This window comes from Amblyomma maculatum, chromosome 3 (assembly GCF_055883805.1).
Source record: "Amblyomma maculatum isolate TAMU_Amacu chromosome 3, ASM5588380v1, whole genome shotgun sequence".
NCBI classification, from domain to species: Eukaryota; Metazoa; Arthropoda; class Arachnida; order Ixodida; family Ixodidae; genus Amblyomma; species Amblyomma maculatum.
The window spans coordinates 206,325,484-206,341,738 of record NC_139346.1 but is presented as its reverse complement, the minus strand read 5'-3'; the positions used below and the strand labels follow the sequence as shown (position 1 = coordinate 206,341,738).

The 16,255-nt window shown below is 49.4% G+C and overlaps 1 protein-coding gene across 6 annotated transcripts in view; it reads left to right on the top strand.

Annotated features, from left to right (window-relative positions):
* Nucleotides 1–7,465: 7,465 nt before the first annotated feature.
* Nucleotides 7,466–16,255, top strand: part of Rbp6 (RNA-binding protein 6) — a 553,757-nt gene continuing 544,967 nt past the window's right edge. For all 6 annotated transcript variants that reach the window (XM_084599398.1, XM_084599400.1, XM_084599397.1 and 3 more), the window contains exons 1-2: nucleotides 7,466–7,827; nucleotides 7,926–7,966. In XM_084599398.1, coding sequence (XP_084455524.1) covers nucleotides 7,760–7,827; nucleotides 7,926–7,966 — 109 coding nt within the window. In that variant the 5' untranslated portion in view covers nucleotides 7,466–7,759. The remainder of the gene's footprint in view (nucleotides 7,828–7,925; nucleotides 7,967–16,255) is intronic.

Here is a 16,255-nt window from a genome sequence, read left to right as displayed (position 1 = left end):
GCCACATACCGGGCAATACAATTTACCTTTGACGACTTCTTAAAGCAAGGCACGGATATTTACGTGAATTAACCCCTGCACATAAGTTATGCGGTTAAGTTAAGGTATGCGGGAAGGAAGGGGCAATGTAAGGAAATAATTTCTGGCAGGAAATTAACTAGAATCGAATAATAAACTTTCTGTGAGAGCAGCTCACGTTTATATCAAAAGCATAGAGACAGTCGTACCCTACACATCTGCGCTCGACTACTGTTCCCAAGAATGCGGGATCGAATCCCGGCCTCGGCGGCCACTTTTCGATGGAGGCGAAAAGTAAGGCGCCCGTGTGCTGTGCGATGTCAGAGCACGTTAAAGAACCCCAGGTGGTCGAAATTTCAGGAGTCTTCCACTGCGGCGTCTCTCATAGCCTGAGTCGCTTTGGGACGTTAAAACCCCACAAAACAACAAACAAACCCTACACAACTGCATTTGGTAGCATTCTCCTAGCAGAAATGTGTTGCGAGTTATTCGTTTCCTGATATTTCTGCTCGGTTCACTTAACTGCGAATAAAAGGCGGTTGCGATTGTCGCGAAATTCCGCCCGGCGTGATGCGGCGTTTTGTCTGCCAATGGCGTAAAGCCACCGGTGAAGCCGATAATTGTTTCCGCTTTACTTACGACCATAAATAAACTAAAAAAATAACGCTCGACCTAACAGCTGCGTCATACTTAGGACGAATTATTCACTGACTGCCACGAACTTCTCTGCGTAATTACGGGAATTCAAAGAAGGCTTTTGGGGCCAATATTTAAGAAGTAGTTCAGAATTGCGACCTCCTCGATGTCTCCAATATAAGTGTGCACGCTAACCGCGTATCTGTGAAGTTCATTATTATGCTTTAGTTAATTATGTACCTGACGGTGACAGTTATCATTTCACTCTACGGGCCCCTGTTGCAGAGGTAGATTCCAAGTACCTATCAGCGCCTAACATGAACATATCTTTAACGCTTGATTTCTGTTGCGAAAGCAACATTACGCCAGGTTTCGGCCCGTCGCGTAGTCCGGGGTCGCAGTCACGAATGACCTTGAGCAGCCGCGAAGAAGACGAAGACGAAAAAGACGAAGAAGAAGACGACGAAGAAGGAGAAGAAGAAGAGGAAGAAGAACGCTGGGTCACCCGCTGCTAATGATTTCGCTCCGCATTCGGTTCAGCAGCGTCGAACCATTCTCATTTTTTATTACCCTGTATTTGCTGCTTATATTCCACGGACAGTCTGCTGATTTTCTTGGAGCACAACCAATATTTTTGCGTACCTAGATTTTTTATTATTGTATATTTTCTGTATCATGAATTTTAAAAAGCACAGAATGTTGTAATGAGTTCAATTTTGCACATGAAGTTTGTTTTATTGGAATAAGATTCAGTCAGCGATATGCTGTGAGTAACGATAACCACAAAAAGAGAGTCTATCATGTCTTAGAAGGCTCTTTCAACTATAGACACCCCCCCTTCCCCCTCCCCCCGCCCGCAAACGGACTGCCTCTATGTGGACGCCGCACGTCAGCACTTGACTATAATGAAGTGCTCCTGTCTGATTGTCGCCTGCTCTTTCTGGCTATCAGACGAACAATAGGTGCTGCCCGTGCTTTTACTCAAAGCCGGAAAGGAGTAAAAGTGCTTAACGGATCAATACTTTAGTGAGAACTGGATTGCCATATTAATTACTCTCGGTCCGTGCCATAATTGAATAGATTAACAACAAGTTTCTTTATGGAGCACCCACTCATTGAAAGGGCTAGTTTGGTTTATTTAACCCAAACTTAACCAGTTTACGTTTGAAAGTATAATGTTAGGAGCAAGACGAAGAAGGAGCATATGAGAAAAACGACCGTATAACAATCTCTGCACGTGCGTCATGCGATCGAAGGCTATTAAGAAGAAAAACTTAGTAGAGTTTTAAAGTATAGTTAAGCAGAGTAGGCGTGCGAAAGCACGCGCTATTGCTATACCGCGGGACTGCTGACGTCAATCACGTACTCTTCAAAGGAAGGCATTTAGTAGTTAACATTGATACTCAAAGCCGAAAATTAAAATGCCATCCTGGCAGACATAGCCTTTGCGGGCAGGGGTACACTATAGGCTATAGGTCAAATATTTAGGGGAATCCCCCAAGGTGGAGTATACTTGTAATAAGGGAGTAATTACTCACTGACATCCACCCAAGCGCAGCCATACGGCTACAAAGGAAAGCTAAAGAACTTTCTCAGAAACATCATAGTTAAAGAAAACTTCCTCCTGATTCGGGGATCGAACCCGGGACTACCGCCTTCCTTAACCTTAATTATTTAACCAACAACATTCCCACTTCGAGTTACTGATCAATTCGCTCTCACCCTACCATCTGTTCTGCTGACCCTCCTAGTTAGCTCAGTTGGTGGAGCGACTGCCCCGGAAAGTTGCTGGTCCCGAGTTCGATCCCCTGAGCAGGAGGAATTTTTCTTTACCCACAAAGTTTCTGAGAAAGCTGTATAGCTTTCTTTTGTAGCCGTATGGCTGCACTTGAGTGGATGTCAATGAGTAATTACTCTGTTATTACTATAAACTATACATGAGTATGGGTGGGCTGTTGCTATGCTATGCCAGCTAATGCCGACCTCAAGGTTATGCAAGCCAGAGCATTTTCATTTTGGTTTCAAAGTAGTGCTTTCGCATTGAAAAAAAAAAAAAAAAAATGCACGCCTACTGAAACGCATATACTTGTTTTTGCCCAGTACAGCCGCTGCCGATGTTTACCAAATTACTCTTTAAATGACTGGCTAGTTCTTATATGCATCTTAGAACCAACATTTCCCTCAACTTTGTTTTTTTTTTTTTTTCACTCGGCAAAAAAAAAAAAAAAAAAAATTAGAAAAGCGCGACAGGAAAGGGGCAACCAAAGCATTGAATCCTACAACGCAACCTTCAGACCAGGCAATGCAGAAAAAAAAAAGCATAAAATGAAACCAACTTTACTGGCTAGTTTTGAGGCCATTAGCGTGAATAAGGCATTTATTTCGTACCATGTAAATTTTTACTCTTGGCGCATAGCAACGCTGTTTCCACATATTTTACTAATATTACACAGTTTTCTAAACCAGTAACTAGAGTCAGTCACGCAGCTCTTCGCTTTTATGTTGTAAATTGACTTCGCAGTCGTATGAAACGTACCAAGAGAAAGTTAACTGGAAAACGATGACGAACGGGCATACGGACTGTAAACGCAGCGTAGCGGCCCTTGTGCGACCACACATGAGGACAGTCGAGGTAGCGGCGAGGCAGAGAGGTTTTGAAAGAGAACCGTTCCCGGGGCAGGTGGCTTGCCGAAAGGGAGGCGCGCGGGGAGTGTTTGCCTGTAATGAGCGCGTGTGTTTTGCGTGTTCACCGCCCTGTCATTTAGACACGAAGTGCTGACAAAACAAAAGAACATCGGCCGGTTCGCAGCTGTCCTCCGAGGCGCGGTCGTCACTTCGCTCATCCCTCGGCGCCGCCTGTCGACCCGTGTGAACGCGTAGTGGGTTGTCGTGGAGCGCGACCCCAAGCTTACCATTGTGCGACGCTGCCAGTACATGACAATAGCTCTCCGCAGGACGCGGGCACGTCATGCCGTGTTTTTTTGCTCTTGTGTTCTGTACGCTGTTGATGTCGGACGAAAGACTCATATGCGTCTGAGGCAAGCATCACAACGTTTGCAGCACAACGCTCAACTAAGCTGGTACCACGTTAAGTTTCATGTTCAGTAGGAACTAAAGTTGTAAGTAATGTAAATGCTACCAGAGCCTATGTTGAATCTCACTGACGTGTGGGATTCATGGCACTTCCATCACCAAACCGGCACTTCCTCCATTTAACGATTGGGCCCGTTTCTGTAATTCGCTTCGGTGTAGTAGCTAAATCGGAGCGGGGGGTAGTCGGCACCGGAGGGCAGTTAAGGTACAAAGAAGAATGTATGACAAATTTTCAATCGGAGTGTGGTTGCCGAAGAGGAACTGAGCGTGATGAGACCGTAGCAAGGCGCCACCCAGCAGTGGTTGCTACAAGAATCATCCGTAGGCTAGTTGCCATGAAAACAGGAGTAGGAGATGTGAAAAGGGAGATGAATTAGCAACAGGACGATATAGGTTCCTGGAACCACCCGAAGAGCGGCTGTTGCGATAAAAAGCGGGGATAATGGAGAGAGGAGAGACTGCAGCCTGGGCCTGTCCACAACTAGTGCTGCGTAACGCACCGCACCGCCCAGGGAAAATGGCGTACTGTAGAAAAGCTGTAATTACAGAATGTGTGCGTGCGTGCGTGCGTGTGTGTGTGTGTGTGTGTGTGTGTGTGTGTGTGTGTGTGTGTGTGTGTGTGTGTGTGTGTGTGTGTGTGTGTGTGTGTGTGTGTGTGTGTGTGTGTGTGTGTGTGTGTGTGTGTGTGTGTGTGTGTGTGTGTGTTTGTGTTTGTGCGTGCGTGCGTGCGTGCGTGCGTGCGTGCGTGCGCGCGCGCACGCACGAGACATTGGAAACTAGAAAGAAAGAAAGAAAGAAAGAAAGAAAGAAAGAAAGAAAGAAAGAAAGAAAGAAAGAAAGAAAGAAAGAAAGAATTGCCCACGATTACGTTACTTCCTAATGCGAAATTTCAGCGCAGCTCATCAGCTGTTTCACCTTTTCGATAAAATGAGTTAAAGGTTTCGAGCAAGACAGTTCAGTTCAGTCGTTCAGTCGTGTCCGACTCTTCGTGACCCTATTGACCATGTCACGCCACGCTTTCCGGTCTCTCACTATCTTCCTAACATCACATAATTTCATCTGCAGTGCCTCGAGGATGCCATCTAACCATCGCGTTCGCTGCCTACCCCTTCTCCGGCGACCCTCAACCTTTCCCAACATCAAATCTTTCTCCAGCGACTCCTCTCTTCTCATCAGATGACCAAAGTAGCTGAGCTTTAACTTTAGAATTTGACCCTCCAATGAGCAGTCAGGGTTTATGGTCGACAATATTGACTGATTTGATCTTCTGGCAGTCCAAGGAACTCTCAAGAGTCTTCGCCAGCACCACAATTCAAACGCGTCAATTGTTCGGCGGTCAGCCTTTTTCACAGTCCAACTCTCGCATCCATACATCACAACTGGAAAGACCATAGCACGAGTTATACGGATCTTGGTTGGCAGACTAATGTCTCTGCTCTTTACTAGGCGGTCAAGGCTAACCATTGCTCTCTTTCCCAGAAGCAGGCGTCTCCTAATTTCATGGCTGCAGTCTCCTTCCGAGGTAATCTTGGAGCCCAAGAAGAGAAAATCTGTCACAGCTTCCACGTATGTACAATTACAGACATTTTTTTTTCACACCTATTCCTTCAAGAAACACTCCACTAACAGTTCTTGGCTGTCATGAAAGAAGATTGTGGTCGGAGAAATGAAGAGAGCAATTGAGTTATCGGGAGGTTGCGGGAGGCAGCGCGTGGGTTCATAGTAACGTTGCGCGACGAACAGATAGCAGCGACTGACTGATGCCACTGACGCCTCTAGCGAGTGAAGCGAGTGAGAACGGGATGCACGCACCATGATTCTCTGATAGCGAGTCGCGGCGTTTCGGCAACCGCAGTGCACCCTCGCCACAACGCATGAAGAGGTGGGGAGCCCCTCCTTTTTCTGCATGACGGTGACGGTGTTCTACGCAGCACGTCGTCTTGACTCTAGCGGCGTCAGCGGCATCAGGTCGCTGCTAGCGCTGCCTCCAGCGATCCCCCCCCCCCCCCCCCCCCCCTCCAATTTCTGCGAGGCTCCGGTTGCCGAAGCGTCGGCTTGAACTGGGGCGCTGAAAGGAGGGCAGAACTGATTACGAGGCCGACGACGCCGACTCCGCTGCGAAACCCAGAAACAGGCGCCAAAATGCTGCGCTCTAAAACGTAGAGAAGCACTGGCTTGTTGGCTGCGCCGCATGCTACTCCTGCAAAGGGTGAAGCTAGCTTTACAGGCCACTGTCCTTTGCAACGTGCTAGTAATTTTTACACGCCCATGTGTTTAGACACATTTCATTATGGCGTAAAGTCTGCCTATTTGCTTCGGTATATGCTTCGGCAGCGCCTACTAAAATTATATAAAAATCACGTTTTTTGTTGTCTTTTTTTTTTTTCGCGGGCCATAGCTACCCCCAAAAGTGATGGGCACCACAGTACACGGGTCCAGATTACTTTTTGCTACATTGAATCCTTTATTAAAATGCACCAAAGTATCACTATTGGAGTAAAGCGATGGCAGAAAAAGTGCTGTAGCTGCCTTGAGTACCAATTCAGATAATACTGGCTATACCAGGACCTCACTTGATGATAACTAAAAAAAATACTCCATGCGTGTAAGTGGCTACTATCAATTACTGCGACCTCGCATGATATTATTTCAACGTAGTAAAACACAAGGTAAGAAAAGGTGTTTGTAAGTATTTAATGTTCAGTATGCAACATTCTGTTGTCTAGCTAAGAATATGAAACACGCACCACGACTATCTCTACCTGTCTTGACATTTTTCCAGTGTGCTGCAGGAAAAAAATCCATGGAGTTTCCTGTATGCAGCCAGGAAAACGATCTCAAATTCTACCAAAAGAATAAAATGAAATCAGTCGTTAAGCACAAATCCCTCACCCGGTTAGGCAAGGCGGGTGTTAATCACGAAGCTCGCGCTGTGCCCAGACGACGGAACCAGCGTCAGCTCTCCCTTTGTGGCACGCCTCCTTGATCCGTTCTCTTTTCGCGTTGTAGGCTTGGTAATACAATTCACCCTTTTCCCGTTTCGACTGACCTGCTTTCTTCGAAAAGCGAATGCCGCTCATTTGCTTTGAAAGCCGCCTTCTACTTCTTCCTTTGTACTCAGGCAAGCCGAGGCTCATCCGCATTATCATCGTAGCGCCCGCACGCAGTTAGCAACCGAGAAATAACTTTATTAGAAAAGCATTCGTTTCCGACGCGCGCGCCTAATAAGTTGGCGGCGCGCCTCTGCCGGTGTGCCCCCTTCCCTCGCGCTCACAAGAACTGAGCGGAAGGCGGAGGAGAAGAGACCCGCTCGGAAGACGAGGAGCGCGGTCCGCACAGGAGCGCCTGTGTTTTTCGCAGCGAGTATCTCTCATTGTAATTAAATTTAACAAGTTCGCTAGCAAACAAAACAAGAGGCGCTGTGCGCGATCGTTTACGCGTTGCAGACGCGGCGCCACCGCGCGTGGAGCTCAGCGTCGTGCGTTTGCTTGCTGTAGCGGCCGCTAGATGTCACCACGAGGGCTGGCGGCGTTTTACGCCCACTATTTTGAGACGAGGGTGAGAGCCGGCTTGGTGAGGGCGAATGCGCAACGCATGACGTCTGCTCGTTACGTCATGCAGCGCTCGCGCCGGGGGCCAATGGGGTGGCCCAGCGGGGGCTTCGCGGTGGGCGCCCGCGGCGCCCCCTGCGCATCTGCGGCGCTCCGGCGGCGGCGGGGTGAGCCAAAAGCGTCGTGCATGCTCTCAGTCGAGGCCTGCGCTGAGGGCCATGTTCGCGTAGTGAGCGGACAGTAAGCAGTCGTTTAGCGTAGAAGCAGCCCACCGGCGAGTGCTGTCGTCCCACCTCGAGTCGTGCGCCGCAGTGACCCACCAGTGTGCGGCGTCGTCGCCTGCTCGCCCAGAGTGTGTCCGTGGTAGTAGTGTGTAGCAGCCCCGCCAGCGACCCTTCCTCTCAGCGAGCGCGCTTGTTGTTGTCGTCGTCTCAGCGCGCCGATTACTGTGTGCCCCGACCATGATCATGGAAAACGACAGTCAGCCGACCAACCCCGCGAGCCCCACCGAGGCGGCCCACGACCCCGGGTCCGTTTTCCTGCTTCTCTCCGGCTACGCGATCGCGCGCGGCGCGCGAGCTTCTCGCGTCTCGCTCACACGCCCCCTCTTCTGTTGTTGTCTTGCAGGAAGATGTTCATCGGAGGCCTGAGCTGGCAGACGGCGCCCGGTGAGTGCTCACTTTTTTCAGCCGCCACGCGAACAGCCTTCCGCTGTGCTTGCTTGGAGCCGGCATCCCTTCCGGGAGGGGGCCGGCGTCTGCTCCGGCGCCGGGTTTCCGCGGCCGGGCCAGCGCCGAGAGCAGATTTCGCCGGGCGAATACGTAGTTTTGCGAAAGCGCCAGCGGTTCTGGCTGAACCCGTGTCGAGCTTCCGCGTCATCAGCTACCATGTGTATACGGTTTACGAGAATACCGACTTGGCGTAGGTGTGGCGCGATCTCGTGCATCCATCCGGTCTCTACCTGGGCGCTCTTTCGGTGCGTGATTGCTGCCATCGACTCTCAAGCTCAATATGCGCCGATCCACAGCGTAGTATTATCTATCTTCCTTTGCAGAGGACATTCCATTTCAGTATTTCTCCTTATTTTTTTTTCTGTTCTTTGTACTGTGCGCCCGCCCAGCTCGGCAGTGTGCGTCCGCCAGCACATGTTCCAGAACCGAAACCAAAGGCGCCATCATCGCTGCTCTCGTAGCCGTCCGCTTTACTGACCGCTTCTCTCGCATATCAAAAAGCCCAGCGACTTCCCATCTCCAGCGGCTCGACGCTGCCAGCACACGACGTGCTGGCCCGTTCACAGCCCCCCCCCCCCCCTTCCTATTTCCTCCTCTCTTCTTTTTCGTTATTTTTCGGGCGGAGGAATGAATGAGACGAGGACGACGACGCCACGAATACGACACGCGCCGAGCGCAGTCCCTCCCTCCGCTCGACGCGTCGCATTCATCCGCTGCCTTGGCGGCTGTGACAGCTGCGCGAAAAACGGTTTCGGTTTGGGACGAGCGATTATTGACTGAATTTCAAAACGGCGTCGCCTTCTCGTGCTGCTTCGCCCTTCTTCACGCTCCTCTCGCGCTGAGATGTTCGTCGGCAGTGGCAGCGGTTTTATGCGTCCCCCGGACGTTTCACGTATCTCGGCCCGAGTGCGTCGGAGGGGCGCACAGAATGCCTTTTATTTGCGAACGCGGCTCAACTTTATCGCTCTGGATTTGTTTTATTTCTCAGCGAGTCTTTACTGTCGCTTTTATTTCCTTCCTTTTTTCTTACTTAGTGTGTTCCTCGTCGAAGATGTCCCTCGAGCTTTTGAGCCGAGGAGACTGGCCTCTAGCGAACTGAGCCGCTACAATTATGCAGAGTGCTTTTATAAGAACAGTCCGCTCACTCGACGTTGCCGCTGGTTTACAGGACCCCTCTGTGCATCCTTTCATGCACGAGCGCAAACCTTCCTGTCGAAATAATATGCTGAACATTCAGCCGCCGTATAGGAAAGCAAGCGAATTCAATTGGCAGAAACCGCGCGCCCACAACTACGCGCTTTTATTTAGATAGTACGCTGGCGTCAGAGGGAAACAAGAGTGTAGTATCTTATGTAGCTCTTGGCCAGTCCTACGAGGTAAAATGTAACGCTGCTTAGATGTATGTACAGTGTAGCAACGTAGTCAACTTAAACATGTTAAGCTCAGATTCAGGCTATTTGCGCATCTCTTTAGCAGATAGATGGATGTATTGAACTCTTTAGCATCGTTTCTTTAGGTGCTGTTTGGATCATGTCTAGGGACGGATTACTTCATAGCGGAACGCATATGTACATAAAGATAGACGAGGCATTCATTTGCATATATTTGCTGCTTTGTTGCCCGTATCTTCAGACCTATGCGCACGCCTTTGTCTCCGTGTTAAACAGCGCCCTCCAAACCATCATGAACAATCTACAACTCGCTCAACTTTCCCTTCTGTTGACCTAAAAAATTTCCTTCAAATTAGTTTTATTTCCTATTTTCTTACGGTTCCTTTAAACGCTGTGGCCGCGCGATTTGAAAAAAAGACGCCGATCTATTTATTGCGATGAACCGGGGCGCTAACCGAATAACCGTCATTCTGTTGTTTATTCGGCTTTTTTGAGGAATGACCTCCTCGTAAACCGCGACTTCCGGGTCGGCAGACGAAGGGACCTGCCGCTGTCAAATATCTCATAAACTACTCTCATGAACTATGCATTCAGCCGCGTGTCACCTTCATTCTCTGGGACTGCGAAACCGCAACTTGCTTTGGCATCCATTTTTTGTGGGCACCATAGAGTGGCGCGCCTCACCTGCGCTGTGTAACTCGGGGCATGGCTGTACGGAGGATATTACGGGCCTCCGAATTCTGGCTAAGTCTTAAGTTCACATAAACAGCCCTCCAGTTCGGGGGTTGGTTGTCATAGTCTAAGAGTTCAAAGAATGCTACAATAGTCCTACTACTTAGCTCGGTAGAAATAGGTGTTGCCCCGCATATTTTTTTGCAAACGCTGTAGTACGAGAGTTAGAACGCGTTTCATATGTGCGGCATTATCGAGGGAGAGGTAGAAAATAGGCTCCCTAATGGGGGATGCGCGATATCATTTACAGTACTGATGGGTTACGGTCTCGCATGGATAACCTTTCATTTACCATTACACAGTGATCCTGTTTCTCTCTTGCGGGGTCAATTCTTGCCGTGCCCTCATACTCTCTTTAGCCCATTTGAAAAGGAAAGTCAGGCGTGTACGTCTATTTTCGGCTTTGAACTTATATTTGGTGGCTAGCAGTTAACCTCAAACCGGAAGGCTAACGGGAGCAGGTCTGGGCTCCTCTTCACGCTGTCGTAAATGCCCAGGCACACACTTCCGAAGCAAAGAATCGCTTTGTAGATGTCTCGAATGCATAAAGTTTTGATTTTTTGATAAATAGGTTTCATTTATTCAGTATCAAATCTATCGTATTCTACTACCAGGCGGTATGAGTAGAGTTCAGGACCAGTCCTCCTTCCTTACTTACACATTCTATGACGGGACAAAGTCCAGAGGAAACAGGGCACCTCACAAGTGCCCCGATCGTTTCGCACAAAGTACAGGAAATGGCCGCTTGCATATATGTAAAGTTTGACCCAGCGCATTCTAGACTCAGGCAATTGGAAATACCGTAATACAAAAAAGAGCCACTCGGCGTAAGAATAACAAGACATAGCAAGCAGTTTGGTTTAGGTAATCAGGATATACGCGTGGAAAGTATAAATTTGTAGGAAAACTTCACCAGCTACACATTTTGTGCAGGTACCTAAACATTACGGTCTGCACCCCCGCCGGGATGGCGCGGTGGTTGCGGCGCTCGATTAAGGTTCGCAAGGACGCGGGATCGAATCCCGGCCTCGGCGGCCGCTTTTCGTTGGAGGCGAAAAGCAAGGCGTCCGTGTGCTGTACGATGTCAGCGCACGTTAAAGAACCCCAGGTGGTCGAAATTTCCAGAGTCCTCCACTACGACGTCTCTCATAGCCTGAGTCGCTTTGGGACGTTAAACCCCATAAACCAAACCATCCATTGTAGATTCTCGTTCCAACGTACGTTTCTGATGAGGCGCGTTTGCTGCGAGACAGGCATCGCTAAACAAAACAAGTGGCCTTCCCCTCTTAGTATGCATCATTCCGTTCTTGCAGTCCTCGTGAGGCAGCAGAATAGGGGAAGTAGGGAATTCTGTTGCTAGAAGCGGATGGAACCGGCGTGGGCCTCTAAAACAGTCTGTTTAAAAGGCATCACGTCATCCAGATCACAAAGTAAACTCTAATCAGGTTCCTGGATATGCTCCCTTCCGCGTATGCGAACAATCTTCGTTTAACAGTGGGAAGGCAAATGCCGCTCTCTGCCCGTGTACGTCTCTTTGTTGCCGCAGATGAAGGTACCGTGTGGATCCTAACTGAAGCGTCAGTCTCCTAATAAATATCGGTTGATGGCACTAGCGCTCAGATTTTGTATCTCAACCCAATCGTACGGATTTCTGTCGAGGAGGTTCTCGTTCATGTACAACTTTTGCGACGGTTGGCGTATTTCTGACAATGTTCTGGTGTTCCCATTAATTGCCCAACGTTGATATTAGCAGTACCGGTTCCAGAGCAGATCGTCTTGCTTATTTCTCTTGCTTGCACTCTCTCACGCGACCCTGCAAATTGGAAATTTCGGCAGATTCCATCTTGAACGCAAAGGCAACTAAAAAGAGGGGTAACAAAAATTGCCAGCTCTTTTGGGCATAACATTTAGGCATATAAGCTGATATTGATGTTCTTAACATTCTGTCAGACATGGTACTCGTGCTGCCATGCCAGTAGGTGGCGTCCCCTTTGAAAAAGGTCCGATTTTCAGGCGACATGTGGAGAATTATGTTCGAACGGGCCACATTTTGTTTATGACTCTCTCGTAGCTGCATTTCTAACTGGGCAAGACACCCGTATCTCAACTTTTGATTCCTCTAAACGCTCCATTCACGTAAATCATTGCGCGTCCGTTTCACTCACAAGCACAACGAAGCATTTGATTGTAGGGCGTAAAGCGGAACAAGCTTTCTTGTCCATGAGAGGCCCTGTAGAGATAATAATGACTGATAAATTACTGGCACGCAAATTAACGGGGATGTTAAACAGTAAGATTTAGCCCTGCACCTGCCGATGTCCAACTGCTTACACGCTCGTACACAGCTTCAGCTGATGCTACTTTCGTCATAAAATATGGCATGTGAAAAATGAACTCGTGCTTTTAACGCCTTCATTCGCGAGCAGACTAGCGGGGAAGTTTCTGGCTGTGGCACACTATAGTCCCTGATGTGCTGCTCAGCCCTCAGAAAATTTCTTGTGCAAGGGTCGCCATCTAAACACACCTTAAAATAGCACTGTATATAATTCCGCTTGCCAGATGTTAACCTACCTCAAGTGCATCTGTAGCAGTGCATTTGGTACCGGTGAGACAAAATTATAGATACGGCCGTCTCTTCGGCCACGTCTTCGTCTCCGGCTTCGTGGGACCCCGAGCGCCGCGTTTCCGAGCAAGGAAAGCGCTGCTCAACAGCAGCCTCGCGCGGCGCAGCGCAGTTTCCGTGTCGCCCATCGAGGACCAGTTGCGACGTCGTCGTCATCTCCCTTTCGCCTCGAAACTAGTCGCCCTCGAGTGGGCGGCGGAGTCGGTGTGTAAGCGACGGCGGTAGCGGCAGCCAAAGACACCTTCGCCGCGAGGGTCGGCGAGGGTTTCCGCAGCCGGCGGTGATTGATTGTACAGCGCCAGCGGCATTCCTCGGCTTAAACCGATCTATCCATTCTACTGCTGCTCACGCACACCACCGTCTTTTCATTCGCCGTCGCACTAACGGAGCCGCTAATGCAGCAACAGCAGCCACGACGACCGATTCTGAAATCGCGCTCCTGCGGCGGCGACAGGAGCAATGCTAATGGCGCTGCTCGGCGATCGCCGCCTTGCAACTGCACCACTGTAACATGTATACAATGCGCGCTGGGCCGAGCCGGCGAGAATTGAGAAAAACGTAGGGAGCGGCGTCTGTTGAGGCTCGAGTCGCTGTTTCGTTCGTCCGAGAAAGAAAGACGGCTGCGCACTTTGCCTAACGCGTGCGCGAGAGATTTGCGAGGAATGCGGTCCGCGTGGACGCGTGCTTTCTGCAGCGTATATTGCCGCGCGATTTATTTCGGTCGCGAGTGAATGGAGAAAATTTTGCGGCCTCGTTTCATCGCCAAACACTTCTACTGTGCCATCTTAATCCGCTGCGCTGTGAAGGCCCTGCTTGTCTGGCTCTTTGTCCCGCATTTTTTTTTTTTTTTACCCCCAATTCTTGCATGCTTTGATTAGAGAACCCAAATATAATCGTATTCGAGAAAAACAGCTCGAAATCACTTCACTTAGGCTCCGGGCGTAGGTGACGTATTAAATTTCGATAAGGTCGAAGCACAGAAATGCCTTTGCACTATGTGCACGGCTTGGTAACACGTTAAGCATAATGAGGTGAAATTAGCCTGGAGATATCAGTTAACGCGTCCCTTAGTGACATGTGTAGCTTCGGCATTTTATGAACTCCATGCGCGTACTACTTCATCGCGTCTCTCGAACGTTGTGTCGAGAACATCTGTCCCTATTTCGTCGCTATGTGGCTGTTTTGAGGAATGAAAAGTGAGCCACTATTCATGTGAGGATCGTAAATTAAGCCAAAGGGGTTCCGCAGTGCAAGTGTTTTGCATAAATGTCTGTCGAGCGTTCTATGTATGCAATTTGTTCCCAATGCGAGGAGTCGTGAAAAAAATGACTGTGCAAACTCAGAATGCAAACACGTGCTCATAGGCAAACCCTTTACCACCGGGTCACTTCCCTTGTATACTCTCGGCCCCATATGAACTGTCTTGCTAACCTTTGCACCTTCTTCGCCTGCTTCAAAGCTTCACTGCAAATTGAATTTCGCAGAATTTTAACGTCAGATCTAAAACCAGCGCCGTCTTAAAGGTCGAAGGAAACGTTGTTCATGTCATTGATCGTTAGAGGGTTAAAACAGCTCTGTTGGCTGACCCATTTCATTTAAATATTATCCCCATGATTCGCACCAGTTACGTTACGCTATAGCTTTAAGACACACCTATTACTCAGAAACAGGTCGAAATGTCGCTACTGCCATATTACCGAAACAGCGGCGCTGATTACCTTCACTGAATAATGCCATCCTCGCCCATTTTACAAATCTGCACAATACTGAACGTAGTCAAGACCATAACGAGAGACGTGGTTGCGCAGGATAATTAGACTCCAGCAGTAACGAAAGCGGAAATAAACGAAGTCATATATACGCAACGTAAAAGCGGAAAAGCAGCTGCTGAGGAACAGGAGACAGCTGATCTATTGAAGAACGGCGAAAAGTTTGGGCTAGAAAAACTGGCCACCCCGTATACGCGATGCCTCATGACTTCTTGGAACAACGCTAACATCGTCTTAATCACAGAAATGGGGCATCAAGGGGACCAAAAATTATTGACCGGGTTAATTAGATGGGTGTGGGAGGGGTCTTTCCCTGCTGCTGGCATAGCTGATGATGACTCTCGCAGTATGCGCGGGATGTTGTTAACGTAAAGACACGATCGTAGGAAGAGCTATATGTTGCCGGTATGCTGTCGTAACTTCATCCTCGAATTGCGACTGCACGAGTGTTGACCCGCGTAGGGGACTCGCGAATAAGCGCATGTTTACGGCGTCTCGTGGCTCACTGCATCCGTGACGCCTGTAGACTATATATCGCCCAGAAACGACCCCAGTGAAAGCCATATCGGAACCGAAATAAACCGCTGCGCTAGCATTCTAAAAAGGAGGTAACAAATATAATATCCTCGTCCAAATATTCTTTCTACTAGTACCCTCTGGCATGTCCTCGCTTTCCTAATCCCTGACGGCAGCCATCGCTTTTGGGAACGCTTGTCCCCGCGTCGCATTCGCCTCTTCTCATCGGCAACCATGCCGGGGGCGAAGCGTCGATGTCGTCTTCGCGCAGGAAGGGGGCGAAGGGAAGAGGGGAAAGTGTCTCCGTTCCGATTGTCACCGGAATTAAATTAGCGTGGCACGGCTGAGGCCTGTCTGCAGGCCATTCCCACCAGCCACCCTTCATGCCATAGCGCACAGTGGGGTTGCGAAGAGGGGGGCGCACACAAACTGTGCAGAAGCCGACAGGACGATGGAGGTGAGGAGAGGAGGGAACACACGAGAAGGGATAAGAGAGGAGGGGGTAACGGAACGACGTCGGCGGCGACAACGCAACGAGAGAGCGGAGGAGGCATTCGCGAGTAATCAGTTGCAGATACGTTTATCGAGGAGGGGATGCCTGCGGTACTCTCGCTTCCTCCCTGGCGGTGGCTCGTCGACGTTGTCTTTGCTCGTGCGCGCATCTTCCGCGCCTCGCGGCGCATCATGCTCGGACACAAACATGCGTCCAACGCGGGCAAGAGGGGGGGACAGACTCCATACAGCAGAGACAGAGAATGAAGAGGTAGTAAACAACGCCAAGACATTTTTCCGTGGCTGCACTTTTGCTTTCTTTCTTTATAGCGCATGTGCCATTCGTGTTTCCTTCCTGGTTGCATTCCCTAGCGTTCCATTTGTTTCTCTTTCCCCGTGGCGTCACTTTTCATTGCTGGGTAGGAGAGGCATGCGCTATCCTTTGCTTAACGTCTTGACTTGTCACTCAGTATTTGTTTGGTTTATATCTGTGCCACTACACATTGAAGCGGGGGGTTGTATGCAAGGCAAAGGGGACAGCTGATCATGGTGGCATTCGTGGAATACCTTACTCATCCTTGCCTAAAAGGGAAATAATCAACAACAAAAAAGAAAGTACACGATTCAAGTTAGACGCCATTTTGTGACCATCCGAAATTCTCCTTTTCGCCTTAGTCAAGTCCGCTTGGCGTGGGGCAAGCAA